Genomic DNA, 18,641 nt, shown 5'->3' with positions numbered 1-18,641 from the left:
CAGACGGTGTTTTAAAGCCCATTGTACCTGAAGTTATTAATGGCTCTGAGAGGACGTTATTCTCATCACAGCATTACTTGGGAACACTGTAGATTTCTTCCTGTATTTGAGCTTTGGGCAGCAACATTCTGCCACAGTAATGAAGCCGTGGCAGGGTGAAATGTGGGATGATAAGTTTTTTTTTTAAATAATAATTTCTGTTGTGTTTGTCATCATATTGCACCATGCCAAAAGGTATGCAGATGATGTTTAAAGTAAAAAACTTTGCTAAGAAGTCTCAATGAGTAAAATACCAGCATGCAAATCATATCTGTACTTCATTTCCACTGATGGGAGACAGTTTCTCTATTCAACAATCAGTCTATAAGAGAAACTTATACCTGTGACTGCAACAGCTTCAAGTAGAGCAGATCTCTGGCTACCGGTTATCCCATAAAGCTTTAACTGATATTCTGTCGATGCGTTCAGGCCCTGGATTCTAGAGCCAGTGGCATTTCCAGGAAGTCGGACCTCTCTCTCATCCTGCAAACGCTGAGTGTCTTTATATTCTACTGCGAAACTATCATAGACACCGTGACCCTTTAGTTCCCACGTGAGGTCAAATCCATCAGGTGTGGCGCCTGAGATAGTCAGCGTTCCCAGCTCATCGTCAGGCTCCGTCCCAGAGAAATGGGACTCGGAGGTGTCTAAATACGCAAAGCTAATGACATTGTCCTCTGAGCCTGCAGGAGTCGTTAGCTCGCGGTCGTCTGAGTCAGATAAATAAAATGTGAAAGACGCTACAAGAAAAACAAAAAGGCACAAATCAAGACAGCATCATTTAGGTGTAAGGTGTATCTCATTTTCTTGGTGTTTCGTTAGCTGCAAAACCGTGAAACCTCTATACTATTAATTCTAAATATCAAGGTTTATTTTTGGTGTGCAGTCATTTTAATAATACCAACTAAATATTGACAGACTTACGATGAAGAATATCGTCAATGAACCCTAAAAAAAAGCATCTTTCCTTTTCATCTTTTAAAAAACTGTTAAAACAGTATATTTTTAAATGACAAATCCATTTTGATCGTCCTCTGAAAGCATCTGTTATCATTTATTCGAAGATCAAATCGTGGGAAAATTGCTCCCTACCAACCTGTGGATGTAGACACAGTGACAGGTGTGCTCCTCCTGTGACCCCTCTCTGCGGTCAAGCTGAGGCCGTAGTTCATTCCAGGAGTCAGGTTGCGTATGACATGGCTAGTCACCGTGCCTGGGATCTCCACCTCGTTGGCCTGGTTGTCTTTGGAGATGTACACCAGCCTGTAGCCGGTGACCTTGGCTCGAGGTTTCTGCCACCTCAGGGTGATGGAGGTCTCTGTGGACTCGACTTGCTCCAAATCTCTGGGAGGATCGAGGTCTAATAGAAGAATCATGCATCGGGTACAGTGTGTGAGAAACTGTGATGGTAAATTTCACACTCTGTAATGTGTGTAATCACTTCTGTTACACACTTAATACAAATCATATATCACTTTCCTTCCCTTAGTTTTATTATATCGCCCCGATATGTGTCGACATAATCTGGTTGTCTGTGTATTTATGAAGGGGTGTGAAGTATGTTGTTTGGACAGCTGCTCAGGACTGTCTCTCACCAGTTGCTGCGTTTGTCGTAGCTGGGAGGCTCTCTCTCTCTTTCTTCACGGCAGTCACTCCGATCCCATACTCCGTCCCTGGCTTTAGCCCTGCAAGACAGAGAGATATAAGGAAAATTACCATTTCCTATTGAGAAATGCAGAGCAGTCTGGAAGTCTGGAAGTCTGTGCGTGATAAATAAATGACCCTCACCAGTGATAGTAGCTTTTGTGGTGTCTCCTGGTCCTCGTGGGAACACTTCCTCACCATGAGCGGCGCCGGAGATGGGGCTGTATTTCACTCGGTAGCTGCCAACATCAGCTTGACTGTTACTCCACTCAAGAGTGATGCTGCTGTCTGTCTGGGAAACAGCCTGCAGGTCCTTAGGGGCGTCCAGGGCTGCAGTACAGAAAATTATAATCATAACAGAGAAGGAAATGTTCTTCAGGCGCTTTTTTTAGTGAAGTATCTTGGTTAAAATACAAACCACAAACTTTGGATTTATAAACACACATTGAACCTTTGATTCATTACGTTTGGCTCTTATTAGACATTGTAAAACAATACATATGTATAAAAAACTATATATATATATATATATAAAGTATATTCTTATCCCCAATTATCACAAAATAAATATATATAAAGTCTGTTCACATGATCACACGTGCTCTGCAATAGTTTGGCATTACTCTTTATACATTTTTTTTTTATTGTCAACAAATTCCATGAAAAAAAATCCAAAACCAATGACGTGTTAGTACGTCTCTAATTCTTTCCGACTTCCCTATCCTGTCTGTGACCTGATATTCCTACTGGAGACATAAATCTTCAAAAATGGGTCACAAATTCTTTTTTTTTTAAAAAAAGGTTCAGTTATTAACTAAAACAGCTGGGCAATAGACATTTAGTAAATGCTATTCAAACAGAAATAAAAAGTGCATATATTAAGGAGTATTGTCAGCAGGGGATTGATAAAAATGTGGTGCACTAATGAGTATTTGCAGCAGCAGGACAGTATGTGTGTGTGTGTGTTCATAGTAATGAAGGAATATGTCAAGCATTGATGTGTTTTTGATATTTTTTAGACAACAACGGAGCTCTATGGTACTAGTAGAATCATTCATTGATGATTTTGGTCTTTTCATGGGCAAAATATAGAACATCACCAGACTTATCCTTTAATCCTTTGAAATTTTGCAGTTCTTGCCATCACAAACCTACCTGTAGTGAACGTGGTGGTGACAGCTTTGCTGCTCATGTGTTTGCTCTTGGAGATGAGGGTCACTACGTACTCAGTGTCCGGCTTCAGACCGTCAATGCTGTACTGCTTGTCTGGGGAGGAAATATCCGCGCTGATTACATCTGTGGGGTCGGAGCTGGACCCATAAACCATGGTGACTTTGTCTATAGTAGCCACCGGCTCGGACCAGCTGACCAGAGCCGAGGAGTCCGTCACATCTTTCACCTCCACCTGACGGGGGCCGTCGATATCTGAGTGGGAGTTGAGATGAGGGAGGGAGGAGGCAAGGGTGAGTCATAGTTGAGCAAAGAAATTAGTTCAGCTCCTCTATCTAGTAAATGGTGATTAAATTACAGAGACAAATGGGCTGGAAATGACAAACAACTGGGAAAATGATTGACTGTCTTTACAAGCTGACACACATCCATCAGCACAGAGGAAACAACATCCAGCATCAGGATGAGGGATGTATGTAAAACTTGTTGGTCTATTTAAGACTAGTGTGTTGGGGGCAAAATTTTTGCAATAAAAGTAGTTTGCATTTGAAAAATTCTGTCTGTGGCAGATTTGCTCCAAAATTAATTATGTTTTAAGATGTATATTCACCAACAAATCTGCAGGAGTCAAGTAAAACAAATATTAAGTAAATGAACAAGTAGGGCTGCAACTAATTATCATTTTCAGTATCAATTATTCAATCTGTTTTGTAGAATCAATAAATAGTTTAGTCTATAAAATGTCAGAAAAGTGGCAAAATTTCCAATAGCCCAATGTGACACTCAAAGATGTTCACTTTCATTAGACTTACATATAATAAGTAATGAAAAAGCAGCAAATTGTGATATTTAAGAATCTGCAACCAGTGATTTTTTTTAGAATTTTTTCCTTAATAAGTTAAATGAATAATCAACTATAAAAATTGATGTTGTTTCTAAAGTTCTGAAAAGGTTCAGTTTACTATCATCAAAGACAAAGAAAACCAAACAATATTAACATTTTAGAAGCTGGAACCGGTGCGCTTTAGACATTTTTTGTTTAAAAAGGTATTGAAATGATAAATCCGCTCTTTTTTCTTCAGCTATAAATCAGCGTATGTAGAAAATAAATGGTTTCTACTGTTGACAGACTTGAAATTCACCATAATCTATAAATTATCCAGGAAAATGTCAAGCTAAGATCCAATACTGGCTAAGTCTTAGTCTGAGTCTAAGCAGGTGGGGGAGACCAAGATACTGTACATCTAAAAGGAAAAACATTCAAGCGGAGAAACAATATGAACCTTCCTGTCTTTGTACATACAACAGCCCACGTAAGACTCAACCTGGCTCTCTATCACTTAAGAGAAAGCTTGGATCAACACAACAAGCATGAAATATAATCTGATTTGCTTTCACTCTGACGTTGTGTTTACAACCTAACAAATTTCCTGTGTTTGCATGTGGAGGAGATATCCTTTCTCAATGTTTCAGAGCTGTGCTAAAAGGACCTCTGGGGGTTGAACAGTACAAAAGGTTCAACTTTACCTCTACTATTCATTGCTGGGAAAGTTGTTTACCTTGGCATGCTATACTGATTACAGAAGCAACTGAAGGCATTTCACAGCATAACGTATAGAGTGACATGGCAATAAAAGTTGCAGTGAGCCGAGGACAAGAGCTGAAAGCAAATTCAGTGAAAGTGAAGAAAACAACTATAACATGGTCACGCTGTTTGAGTTATTGCGCTTAACCTAAAATCTGATTGATGGAACTGTGGAAAGTCAGTCGGGATTTCCTGTTGTAACTCTTCTGTCATTGTGGAATTTCACTCTTCACTTTCACTCTTACTGGATTATTATTATTGTGTGCTCAAGTGAAATGAAGGGGGTTTTTTTGTATCCTACCAAATGCTATTTTGATAGCTGCCAGACACAGCAGGAAAGTAACATAACCAAATCATCTCTAGCTATAACTACATCATTATAAGCCAATTGGATGTTTTTAATTTCCATGATCTCACCAGCTGAATCTAAATAAAAATCTGTGTCCTTGGAAAATGTTTGTTACAGCCAGAAACTCACTCGTAGTGACTGTTTTGGATGTCTGGGGTCCTCTGGTGTTGTTCTTGATGATGTTGATGGAAACTTCATATTCCTGTCCTGGTCCGAGACCTGACTGGATGAACTGGTTTTGGGAGGGTGGAAGATTGCTCACGATTTTACCATTATCTTCTTTCTGCAAAGACACATAATACAAAAACCGATATCCTGTTAATCACATGAACACAAGAAATCTGATAACTGTGGGGAAAATCAGGTTATGGCAAGAAATAAGACATTTTAGTTTACATGCATTGACAGCAATAGTCTTAATTGTCCTTTCCAGTTTACCTCTCTCCCCTGCCAGATGTTGGATTTAAAGAAATAGTTTGACATTTTAGAAAATACACGGTTTCCACTCTCATGTCTGTCTTAAATATGAAGCTACAGCTGTGAGACAGTTAGCTAAGGTTAGCATAAAGAAACATCCACCTACCAGCAGCTCTAAATCTCACTAATTAATTAACACATTACATCTTATTACTTGGTTAGTTGTGGTTTTATGGGAGGTTATGTGCACACCGTTGATTTCCTGGAGTCTTGTCGTCAACATGAGGTTACCTTTCCCCCTGTTTCAACTCTTTATGCTAAGCTAACTGTCTCATGGCTTTAGGTTCATAAGTAATTGGACAGACATGAGAACGGTTTCACTCTTCTAATCCAACTAATCTAACTCTCCTAAAATGTCATAATAATGTAATTATTCCTTAAACTTAATATGTTAAATGAAACAAGTGTAAACGTTACAGGACAGGCTCAGTAGTGGGAGTGAAGAGTTTCACATGTGTTTGGGTTTTAGAAGTAATGTTCAGCTTTGGAGAGTGAATGATTTCTTTGGTTTTGTCCATTTCAGTTCAAAACAGGGAGATCAGTACAGTTTTGCTCAGTTGTAAAAATTTTTCATGTGCAAATGTGCAAATAATCAGGTTTCTCCAGTTAAAATCTGCCTGTGTTAATCCTTGTTCTCTCGAGCTCCAAACCTCATAAAATATAAAACAAAAATTCCATGACATTGTAGAAAAGACGTTTCTGCTGAGAACTAAATTGATTCTCCATTAATTTTGTGTAAAAAGAAGTATGGAAAGTATGGAACAACGCTGCATGCAATAAACTGAGCACTGATGTTTGGATGAGACAGCAGGTGTCGATTTAAACAGACAGAGAACTGCTCAGTAGTGAAAAGCATGACACAGTTATAAAAAGGTCAGGAAAGGACAACGTATATAAAAACGGGTAAAAACTCAGCAAAAGATGCAAAATCCAAAAAAGGTCTCTGACATGTCAGCTGACACAGTATTTTCTTTTCAAAGAGTATCTAAGCAGCAGATTTACCCGCAGTTCTATGACATCCAGACTTGCCCTCACTGAGGTTTTCCATATGTCAAAGCAATTCTAACGGTCAGCACTCAAATAAATCCGTGTTTTGCTGAGATTTCTAATAAGCTGGCATAGCTTATCACTTTCCGTTGGTTTAAATAAAATCCTGGGCAAGCCTTCAAAAGAGATGGGCACCACTGACCGTGTTGCGGAAATAGATCTCCCAGCCATCAAAGGAGATGTCCAGCTGGTCCCACACGACCTCTACTGAGGTCTCACTCACTGATTTGAATCTTAAACCTTCTGGCTGTGGAAGAGCTGGAAGGATGCAAACAAAAAACAATCAAAACAATTATTACTTTTGATAGTACAAAAATGTTTAATAGGGCTGCAACTAACAAATATTTTCATTATTAATTTATCTGTCTATTATTTTCTCAATTAATCAATTAGTTTTTTGGTCTTAAAAATATCGAAAAAATTGTGAAAAATGTCAATCCCTGTTTCCCAAAGCCCAGGGTGCAACTCAAATTTCTTCTTTTGTCCCGACAAACAGTCAACAACCCAAAGATATTTTGTTTACTATCATAAAAGACTTAATAAGCCAGAAAATATTCAAAAATTTTGACATTGTTTCTTAAAAAAATGACTCCAAACAAATAACTGATTCGAAAAATACTTAGACATGTTAGTGACGTACCTGTGGCCACCCTCGCACTGACAGGGATGCTCTTTTTGTTGCTCAGAACGGCGTAGACGTTGATCTGGTACTCAATGCCAGGTTCAAGCTCTTTGACAGTTGCGGCACTTTTGTCTCCAGGAACAGTGAACTCCTGGAGAAGACCACCGGGACTGGTGGGCACATAAGTCACAAGGTACTCAGTCACCAGCATCTCGTTGTCCCACAAGAGATCCACTGTGTCGGTTGTGACCTTGCCGATATTGAGGTCCTTTGGAGGAGACACTGGAAAAACAAAACCAAAAAAAACCTTGCTGAGGGTGTTGTCTTGGATAGTTTTCCCATGCCCTCAATCACTGAATATCCACCACACAGCTAATGCAAACTCCAGAGACACATCTGGTTGTGGTGTGAAAAACTGCCAAAAAAGTGTGAACCAAGTGCAGACAACAGCAATACAGAGACCAAAACCCTCTTTTATATCACTATATATTCACAATAGTTTCTCACAGAATGAGTGGTCAGTGAATTTTGAGAATATAAGGAAATTGCATCATTCTGGATTTTCTTTTATAGTACATCTATTTGACACATGGAAACTTTCAGAAACCGAGCTGCCAAATCCATTTTGTTTGAGTGTGTGTGTGTGTTTCTGCACTGAACAGAGTTTCTTACCTTCTGAGCAGTCGTCTCCAATGTATCCCTCATCACAGACGCACTGACCGTTCACACAGCGGCCTTTGTCTTGGCAGTTGTTGAGGCAGCTCAGATCTGCACAGCTTTCTCCTTCATATCCACTCTCACATGTGCACCTTCCATTGATGCAGCGACCCCTGTTGTTGCAGTTATCTGGACAGGCGAGCCCGGAACAGTCATCTCCTGTGAAGCCCTCCTCACAGATGCACTTGCCATCGGAACAGAAACCTCGGGCCATGCAGTCATTGGGACAAGCTTTCAGACCGCAGTCTTCACCAGAGAAGCCTTCGTCACAAACACACTGCCCATCAATGCATCGGCCACGATTGCTGCATCTGTTAGGACAGCTCAGCTCGCTGCAGTCCTCGCCAGTGAAGCCTGCGTGACACTCACAGCGTCCATCAATACACTCCCCACGGCCGTAACAGTCTGAGGGGCATGTCCTGATGCTGCAGTCCTCCCCAGTGAAGCCTTCATCGCACACGCACTGGCCATTAACACAGCGCCCCCTGTCCTGGCAGTTGTTGGGACATGACAGCTCAGAGCAATCATCTCCCTGGAAACCGACATCGCATGCGCACTGTCCATTTATGCACTGGCCTCTGTTGTTACAGTTGTTCAGACATGCTAACTGGCTGCAGTCTTCACCTTGGTAGCCCATATCACAGATACATATCCCGTTGGAGCAGGTACCTCTGTCGTTACAGTCGTTGAGGCAGGTGAGCTGAGAGCAGTCTTCTCCGCTGTAGCCGGCGGTGCAGACGCACTTTCCTTCAACACAGAAACCGTTACCGTGGCAGTTGTTGGGACAGGTGCGTACTCCACAGTCCTCCCCCGTGTAGCCCTCTTCACAGTAGCAGGTGCCGTTCACACAGCTCCCGCGGTCGTAGCAGTCTTTAGGACAGATGAGTTCAGAGCAGTCAAAGCCAGTCCAAGGTTCATCGCATACGCAGTCTCCGTCCTCACAGCGGCCGCGGCCGTGGCAGTTGTTGAGGCACTTTGTCTGAGAGCAGTCTTCTCCGAAGTAACCATCCGAGCAGACGCAAATGCCGTCCACACACTGTCCGTACTCTCCGCATTCCACAGGGCAAACCTTGAGGGTGCAGTCTTCTCCAGAGAAGCCCTTGAAGCACTCACACTTTCCGTCCACGCAGCGGCCTCGGTCCTGGCAGTTATTGGGACACTCGGGCTCGGTGCAGTTGGGTCCCTTCCATCCAGGCTCACAACTGCAGCCACAAGTTTCAGTGCTGTAGTTTCCATGACCGTTGCAGTAAGGCTTAGTTCCCACCTCACCTTTGATAGATAAAGTAAAGAAATGGTTTGATTTACTTTGTTCAATTCAAAAAGTTTTGTGCAATAACATCATATGTGTGGCATTGTATTTCATTATTTTATAACACATCAGTGTCATTTTCTCTTAGTTGTATGAAATACAATCAGATTAAGAATTCTCTCTAAGGCAATAGTTGGTTGTTTTTGGTTGTAGCCTTATATTTAACAGTCTTCACATCTAACTCTTTGCCAGAGAATGAACAGGCAAATTTGCCAAAACACCAAAATATTCCTTTAATAAGAGTGCATCATTCACAAATGGTCCAAGGTTTATTTTAGCAACTATTGGAGAATACTCTTTACTTAAATTGATATTACAGCAACTGTAGGTCATGTCATTTTGAGCCAAATAAAGCCCCTTTCAAGGTTAACTGATGAGATGTTGGTCTTAACTGTAGCAAATTACGCCTCCTCATTGAATTTCAAAGAACTCAGCAGATGAATATAACAGATGTGCCTAATACTGAGGGAGACTCTTGGGGTTATGTGGTATCTTGAGAGTAGCACTTTTCAATGCAAATTGAGTAAAATAAAGGATTTTACTTTACTCGCTGTAATCTTGACTGACAAAGCATGACAGAAAAATTTCACGCACCTGTGACTTGTGCACTGCAGCAGTTACCATCACCATTGCACTGATCTCTCAATGCTGAAAGTTCTCCCTCAAGCATCTCCAACCGGCTCATGAGGTCTTTCAGACCCGGCATGTCATCGCTACAACCGCAGGCCCGCCGAGGAATGTTGATGCGGTGGGTGAAGACAATCTGGTTCTCTCCATCGAGGGTGTGCTCAGTGGCGCGATAGCCCGGGGAAACTGCAGCGTCATTGGGAAGGAGCTGCTTGTTCTCTGGAGCGTTTAGGTCCACTGAGCATAGAGCACTGGCAGGAACATTGATGTTATAGACATGGTTGAACACCACAGGATGATCTGCACTGGGCAGGGTGATGTTGTGTTCTTTAGGGGATGCCAGAGTCTGTCGTCGATGCCGTAGGATTTTCTTCACAAGCCCAGCGTTTGAAAAGCTGAGCAAAGCAGTCAGGAGGAGGCAGCCCAGAAGGCCTCTTGTACCCATGCTAGATGAGGGACCTTGACTTCCTAAAATTAATCAGTTTGAACCTCTGACTAAAGGCCAATCCTGGTTAACAGTGAAGGTTCTGGAGAAGACAGAAAACAGATAATCACACAAAACATAGTTTTAATGTAATGTTTAATGCTGAATATTTACCAAATTCAATAAAACCAAAATTAGACAACAGCTTGAAAAGCACCTCATGTTTGCACGCAGTAAAAATGACATGAAATATTCTTGTATATTGACACAAACAACAATCTTACAATAACATCCAAAAAACTGAAGAATTGAGTAAGATAAGAGGTCAAAAATCATCCATCATGAATGTCATGTTTACCAGAACATTTTTTAGACCAGTTATTTCCAGTCTGAAGGTTGTGACCCCCACAGGGGGCCACTAAATAAATCTGAGAGGTTCCAAGATTAACAACAGGATAGGAAAGCAAAATAAAATGTTTTATATATTTATATTTTATTCTTTCAGACTTTCCACTAATCTTCGCTTTATTTTCTTGCGTAAAAACTGAATAATCGTACCTCTTCAAGGCCTCCTAAACATTTGAAATAAAACACTTGGTTAAACTAAACGAAGCTAAGCGCTCGCTGACAAACATTGCTTCGTTTTTATGAGTGACAAGCCAAAAACAGTTGGGAACCACTATTTTGGGCCAGTATGCTGTTGCGCTTCCTAACTATTATAAGGCAAAACATATACAGTATCATCTCCATATAAGGCTGATAAGCACATGTGGTCATTATTGCTTAATTGATTCGCTCTATTTAACTAATTAGGAGCTGAGCAGCCACAACACAACACCTGGCAACCGGCAACGGCAGAATTAATCCTTGAAGCTCAAATGAACATCTTCTGATGTGAGAAGAAACCGACACAAACATGTGAAGAACATCCACAATCTAACATCAGACAGTATTAAATATTAAGTTACTGTGGAATCAGTTTGAAAGATAACATCTGCTTCTTTACTTACTTTTGCTCAATTCTCTACAAGCTGGCTTCCCACCACAAACAAAGCCAAATGTGTTCATTTGAACGAACAGCGAAGTCGAGTATACCAGTATCCCTTCGCACTGTTTAAAGCCCCAACCATTATCATCGATTAGCTAATGGACAGAAAATTAATCGGCAACTATTTTTGAGTAATTCTTTGAGAAAAATCTCTGGTTCCAACTTCTCAAATATGAATATTTTCCAGTTTCTTCATCTTCTATGATTGTAAACTGAATATCTTTGGGTTATGGACTGTTGGTCGTGATAAAACTTTTGAGGCGACACCTTGGGCTTTAGGAAACGGTGATCGACATTTGGCACCATTTTTGGACATTTAATGGACCAAACGCCTAATCGATTAAGAAAGTAATTGACAGATTAATAAATAATGAAAATAATCAATAGTTGCAGCCCTACACTGTTAACTTCAGGCTTGTTTAAGGCTCACACAAGTCCTTAGGTGCATAAGTCTGAATATTTAACATGTGTGCTACATTAGAAATAAAAAGGTTTTCAATGAGTCACTGCACTGACCACATCATACTGCAAACCACTGTGAGTAGAGGAGTATTTATCAATAAACAGTGTGTAAAGTTTGTATTATGATTTTATTCAGCTCTATGTGATAGAGCAATAACAAATAAAGACATGACTAATATAGTCTTTTTTATACATTTGTAGGACTTGTAAAAAATGAGAAAACTAACTAAAACAGTCATAAATAAAATAAAATTCCCTTTAAGCTTTCTCTTGAATTTACTGCTGTATAGGAAAGGCCTTAATACCACAGAATCCACAGTTGTGCTGGCACGTTAAGTTCCCTCACAGTATTCGCAAATATATTTGAAAAGTCTCAGCTGTCTCTCTCCCCCAGTATATTTTTTTATGGTGTAATGGTATAAAATAGTGTGAAAACATATTTAGCAAAAGCATAATTCATTCCAAACACGGTACTCCTTAAAGCCCACAGGTCTCTCAGATGACTTCATCATCTGGACACAAACAACACTATAATTTGTGGGAGACAAACTAGAACAAATGACAAGCTTCTTTCTCAGCGTGGGAAAGCCTCCTTGGATTACTTAGCGTTGAGTTTCCAAAGGAGAAAGCACGAGTGAGTAAGACTGAACATCAATAGAAAGGCCCACCATGATCGCACTACTAACTGACATACTGTATCATTGGCCTCCTCCTAACTATTGGAAGATGATCAATATTGGAAGATTTTTTTTATGATATATTTGCAGGCTTTATTTTCAAACCTATAATTTGCTCTGGTCTGAGTTGGTTAATTTGTTGTGTTTTCCACTCGGTACGGTTTCTGTGCACACAGAAAAAATCCAAGCGAACCTAAAATGCATTATTAAAAGCCACGTGAGAACATTTACTCCAATTATTGGTTTGTTACATCTGGTGTGTGAGCGAAAAAGTCAACACAGGAAGAAGGTCCTCTGGCCAAATGCAATGTTCTTTGTTGCGAGTCCAGCTCGGACCTCAATTCATTCTACAGTTTGCTGAGTAAGATTCAGATCTGCCAAAACAAATCGCACCAAAGGGAAATTGAACTAGAGTCCCAGTCAACCGGAGTAAACAAGGCAGATTTGCCCAAAGTTTACTACGTACGATAACCTATCTGATGCTGGATTTTTGAGACAGATACTGATACCGTATGTCCGTTATTTGGGTTTAAAAAAAGTCAGATAGCAATATATATCCACCAGTAGTAATCACTAAAACATAAATCTTGATACTCTTGATACTTGGCACATCTGTACTGTAATCTCTTGTTACCTAATGCGTAGGCCAACATTTATAAACAGGATATCTGTGAAAAGGTCAGATTTGCTTGTTTGATTTATATCATCTCTACAGCGTATTTCTCACCAGCTTTTCCTTCCTTCAACCCTCAGCTTGACAGTATACAGACTGAAGGCTGTCAACAGTACGTTGTGTTAAATATCCTCATACAAGCAGCAAATGTTGACCAGGCAGGATGTACTGTAAGCCCTCAGGTTAACATGCATGTCTGAGAGGCAGCAAACACCTTTGTAAATGGTTTGCATGTCTGCCAATTATTTTATCCACAAAATTTGATTGGTAGCTGCTGACAGCGCTTGCACACGCAAACCAATGAATAACGACTTCCAGAAGGGAATTGTTAATGCAGTGATAGCGATGAAAAGACATGTGGCGGTGCACCTGGATTAAGGGCCTCATGAAGACTTCTGGAAACAATTTATCGAGACAATGCTGATATTCAGTTATCGGGTAACCCAAGAAGATGTTCAGCTAAAGTTCAGCTGAGTGTTTGTTGCATCTCGATGTAACCATGACTTCATTCTCTCTGTTTTCACGCCACTTGATTTTTGATTTATGAATAGACATATTTTTTCCGCCATTCAAAATCAAAACAGGTCACGGCAAAAAGCTTAACTTCCACATAACTTCCACTCTAATCCATAATGTTTAGATCAATCTACAAATCTGCACAACAGAAAATTTTCCAAATGTGAAAGAAAAGGGGCCCAAAATCATCAAAAATATACAGTTTTAGTCTCCCATTGCATTCTCAGTCCTTTGACCCCATTTCTTATGACTCTTTGACCCAAACAATGGGATTAACTCACACCAAGACATGAATTAGAGCTGGAACTATGGATTATTTTCATTATCGATAAAATCTGATTATTTTCTTGGTCTATCGATTAATCGTTTCATCTACAAAAAATGTGAAAAAATGTCATTCACAGTTCCTCAGAGCTCTCGTTGATGTCTACAGTTTGCTTGTTTTGTCCGACCAACAGTGCAAAACCTAAACGATTTGAATTTACTGTCAAATATGACAAAGAAAAGCAGCAAAATTTTCACATTTGAGAAGATGAAACCAGAGAATATTTGGCCTTTTTTCCTTGAAACAATTATTTGATCATCAGAATAGTCGCAGATTAATTTTCTGTCGATTGACTAATCAATTAATCGACTTATTATTGCAGCTCTACTCTGAATATCTTGTGGAGTCTCACAATCTCAGTAGACTTTTATGGGACAGGTTATAGTCACTTGTCCACTGTTCCACATAAAACGGGCTGTTAAGATTGCTGACAGAGGATTAATGGGCAGGTGGAGCTTGTGTTTATTCATCTTTGTTCCAAAATATGAAGCTCCGTACAGGTTTTGATGAGTTTTCCTGAGAGGAATAGTAAGATTTATATTTGGGGAAAACCAATAAAAGAGATTAAGAAGCAGGAATCAACAAACCACGATGTGACACTTTGCGGGCTATCGGCCATCAGTCTTTGGATATAACGTACGTCTTACAGGTTGGCAGGAAATCTGGTGGTTTCACGCAGGTCTGAGGAGTCCACCATGATGAGTGAATGTTGTGTTTCAGTTTCTTTTTATTCCTTCCTTTATGTTTTTTTTAATCTTGTTATTCTTGGATGACAGGCAGTATGATGTGTTCCCTAAATCAAGTTGATGTGTATGACAAATATTTTCCATTACTGTCATCGCAGTGCCTTCAAACTGAAACTATAGGTTTGAAGGTAGAGTCCTCTCATCAATCTTCTTCTCTTTCCTTTATTGTTCTGACCTTTCACCTGACCTCTGACCTGACTTTTTTTTTCTTCATGCACCCCTTCCTAGCATTTTTGCACCCCTTTCATGTACTCCGTTAAGCCACAGGTATAAAACTAAGCTTGAGTTTCACAAGTTCTCGCACATCTGGTGAGTGATAGGATAAAGGTAGGTTATGGCTGATGTTGTAAATGTGGAAACTAGGTCTTGCAGTATGTTTCTCCTCCTTCTAGAAATCTTTACGAGACGTTAAGATTGATAATTTGCAGTCTTGGAGGTAAAGAATGAATCCTTGAAAATCCTCAGCACGACCCTGGCTGCATGTGTTTTCTGAAGATGCTGAAAATTTTGACTTCAAATGTGGCTCAAACTTTGTAAAAATAGCCCTAAAATGATTTTTATACAAATGTGACTTGACGTTGTAGCCATTTGACATTAGACAGTTAAATCATTTGAGACTAATAGTGCTGTAAAAAGCCAAGAAAACATCATTTAAAGGAACCCTGGGGTTGATCAAGGACATCTCATTTGACTTCAGGACATGGGAAGACAATTTGGAGAGAAAATTGAAACAAATATAACATGTTCACTAAGCTATAATCCAGAATTGCTGTAGCTTTAGTGCTCTTCCCCCATGCTGGCAGAGAAAAGTGAACTTTCCCGCGTGGAAAAGAGAAACTGGGAATGTTGGCCCTGAACTGAGGACATCTGTTTTGCCTAGTCAAGGAAAAAAACAGGCACAGAGGTACTTGTCCCGTTTCCAGGTAATGGCTCAGTTACCGCCACCTTTAGTAAAACTGAAAGTGCTACTGTATGCATTACTTGATGGTTAATTTGTTATTTCTGATCATATCCATCTGTGGGCAATGACACAGTCGAAGGCTCGCTCCTAGTGACAAAACACACAAGCAGTCGGATTGTTCTCGTCATCTCACACCCTGACTCAAACCATTTTTTATTCCTGAGACTCACAGAAGTGCATCATGTTCGGACATTCGTCTCATGGAAAACATTTGTTGCAGACAGCGGCGTGTCAGGATTCCGGTCAGTGGTGAACATTAATCCAATGCATCTGCTTGTTTGTTCATCTGTGATATTTTAGCTTTTTTATTTTTTCTTATTTTCCATGAGCGGCAGGTCTGACTCGCATAGCATCTGGAACAGCTGGAAATCATCTCAAGAAAAGTTAATTGGAGGAAGTTACTGTAGCTGATACAATAATAGAAATGGCAACACCTCATTAACGCATTTCAAATATACCCTCTGCCGCATGGCAGATATTCTCCAGCAGCGCTTTAAGAACAATAACTCGGAGCTTTATTGTGTCCCCAGGTGATCCTGAACAGGAAGCAGACTTCGGTTTCAATTGCAGCTGTGGGGTCTCTCCCCAATCAAGATGAAAAAGCTTAAAGCATTTGTAATAAGTGTTGTGTTTTTTTTTAGAGCTGAAACGAGCAAAACATTTGCTGGTTCCAGCTTCTTAAATGTGAGGATTTGAAGCTTTTCTTTGTCATATATGATAATAAACTGAATATCTTTGGGTTTTGAACTGTTATTGTAATATGATACAAATCTGAGAAAATAATAATCCCATTCATCAATAATGAAAACAATCGTTAGTTGAAGCCTCTTGTGCAATTTGATGCTGTGCAGGATATCAAGGTTTCCTCCACACATTAATAATGAAGAAAACTGAAGATTTTACTTCAGAAATTCAACCACTTCCAAACAGCCATCTGTGCACAGACGTCCTCCAAACCAACACACCTGATTCTAGACACGCTGGTAGATTTACAGCGTTAAAGGGCTAACATGATGACACACTCAAGGAGCTGTGAAGAAAACACAGAAGTGTTTTCTTCTGTGAATCATGTCACCCTTGAGAGAGAGAGAGAGAGAGAGAGAGAGAGAGAGAGAGAGAGAGAGAGTGAGACAGAGATGGGTTATCCAACAAATAAGCCTGCCACAATGCCCTCACTAACCCCGTGTCACCACTTTCTGGCCACAAAACCTCCGACTCAGTGGCTCAACGGACCCTGGAGACTGGAACAAGGGAAAACAATCAAACACATTTAACATAAAATGCAGAGGCGTGCGATGCTGAGTTATGATCAACCCCTGGCTCTTTGTGTAGAGGTCAGGCAGAGGGAAACAGTGTAGGACGAGCCCTGGGGGAGATCCAGCTACTAAACCAGCTGTCCCTCTGACAGAGGTTTTGTTCACTGAGACACCTTTCTCACTCTGCTGCACAGACACATCCCAGGACACCCAGCACATAGCAGAGAGGCTGTAAAACATCCTGGCCTAAATAGCTGCGGAAGGGACATGATGTGCATTTAGATATGAGTTGAGGAATTGTGGGTAGTGGGATAAAACAAAAAGCTTTGAAAAAGTCCTACAGAGAAACCGGATGATTATAATCTTTTTCAGCTGAAATAGTCATTTCTGCTCAATGTGGACTGGAATCAGTGACTCAAACCCACCACACAAAAGGATAAAACAGAAGTTAAAACCACCATAGACCAGACTTCGATTTCAATTAAGCAGAACTAATGGGCTGAATGGATGAAGTATTTTTTCTCCTTGCCCACGCTGGCAAATCCTCTACCATCACCCACTTTTCCTTTCATTTAATCTCCACGATGGAAAAATTATACACAATGAAAGCTGAATTGAATTGCCCCAAGGTAATGTGATGAATCATCAGGCTGCAAAAAGCTCACCAGACAGAGGGATACTTATGCAAAAACACATTTTTACCAAGATGCAGGAACACACACACACACACACACACAGATGGACGGGTTTTATGTTTATTCTTGGAGATTCCAACAAAAAATGTGAGAAAATATTTTTGCTGTGAAGTGTGCTGGCTGCTGGACCTTCCACTAAAAGCGATCAAAGCTGACCGCTGACGGAGTGAACATGTGGAAGAGTTATTCACAGCCATCACCTCTGATCCCTGCATTGGCTGCTACGTCAGTCTGACTGAGGAAGAAGTTGCTGTACACACCAAGAATGTTCTTCCAATAAACCATAATCAATGCCCTCTGGTGTAGTTAACTGCACTAGTTAGAAATCTACTGCTAGAAAAATAGGAATACTGCTTCAAATTCCTTAATTCTTGTAACAATTATCATTCCAAAGAAAATTGAACTAAAGTAGGATAAAAAAAAAAAGAATGAAAAGGTCAAAAAAACTGACTTTTGCCACAAAAATGGTCTCAAATCTGAGGAAATTTCCATCAGGGAAATACACAAAAAATATCTCCTTACCTGCACGAGTGCAATCTACTTTTTCTCACAAGTCCCGGCAGGTAAGATGAGGAGCTCCTCCGGGTCTTTGCACAGTCAGTGAAGCCAAGAAAATGATGCTTTGCTCTCTTGTGCCACCGCTCTGTCTTGCAGCCTCTCCAGCAAGGTGGCAGCTCTGTCAGTCCTCCCTCAGCCGGCTCTTTATCTTTTCCTCACCGTTCGCAGCTCAGGCTGGGGTTCAGCTCTTTAACTGTCTACACTGACAGAGTGAGAGAGTGAGTGAGAGAGAGAGAGAGAGAGTGGAAAGCAGAAATAGAGAGAGAGAGGGGGGAAGAGAGTAAGAGTAAATGTCTTTTAAAGTGTGAGGAGTGTTTAGGTCAGACCCCCATTTCTTAAACTCCAACCCTTAAATAGCCGTCATTCTGCCCCCCTCCCCTCCACAGCCCGTTTTCCCTCCCTCTACTGTAACTAATGGATGCAGAGCTGGGCTGCTGCCTTTAAATGAAATGCCAGTGTTACTGGGAGTCATGACAGAGCAAGCAGTTCTTGTGGTTGTGCAGGAAAAATTAGAGGGGAAGGGCAGGAATGAGAGGAAAGTGAAGTCAGAACGGCAGACAGACGTTTCCCTTCAACCATATTAACTTTGCAAATAATGAATGAATGATTTATGATTTTCTCCGGCGTGATTAAGGGTGCAAATATTATGCATAATCTTAGTGCAATTTACTTAGTCATATTTGAGGAAATCATCTGTCATTTCCATACATTACT

The 18,641-nt window shown here is 40.5% G+C and overlaps 1 protein-coding gene across 6 annotated transcripts in view; it reads right to left on the bottom strand.

Annotated features, from left to right (window-relative positions):
- The window catches only part of LOC137171302 (tenascin-like), a 33,896-nt gene extending 15,634 nt beyond the window's left edge, over positions 1–18,262 (bottom strand). For 2 of the 6 annotated variants that reach the window (XM_067575236.1, XM_067575238.1), the window contains exons 1-11: positions 17,892–18,262; positions 9,554–10,113; positions 7,606–8,919; positions 6,952–7,215; positions 6,454–6,569; positions 4,917–5,070; positions 2,839–3,108; positions 1,828–2,013; positions 1,635–1,724; positions 1,136–1,399; positions 381–779 (exon numbers count right to left, since the gene is read on the bottom strand). In XM_067575236.1, the coding sequence (XP_067431337.1) occupies positions 381–779; positions 1,136–1,399; positions 1,635–1,724; positions 1,828–2,013; positions 2,839–3,108; positions 4,917–5,070; positions 6,454–6,569; positions 6,952–7,215; positions 7,606–8,919; positions 9,554–10,031 (3,535 nt within the window). In that variant the 5' untranslated portion in view covers positions 10,032–10,113; positions 17,892–18,262. The remainder of the gene's footprint in view (positions 1–380; positions 780–1,135; positions 1,400–1,634; positions 1,725–1,827; positions 2,014–2,838; positions 3,109–4,916; positions 5,071–6,453; positions 6,570–6,951; positions 7,216–7,605; positions 8,920–9,553; positions 10,114–17,891) is intronic. The other 4 variants (XM_067575240.1, XM_067575239.1, XM_067575241.1 and 1 more) reach the window with 4 other exon arrangements.
- Between the last annotated feature and the right edge of the window lie 379 nt (positions 18,263–18,641).

The sequence above is a fragment of the Thunnus thynnus genome, chromosome 19 (genome assembly GCF_963924715.1).
Source record: "Thunnus thynnus chromosome 19, fThuThy2.1, whole genome shotgun sequence".
Taxonomy (NCBI): Eukaryota; Metazoa; Chordata; class Actinopteri; order Scombriformes; family Scombridae; genus Thunnus; species Thunnus thynnus.
This window is presented reverse-complemented; position numbering and strand designations above follow the sequence as displayed.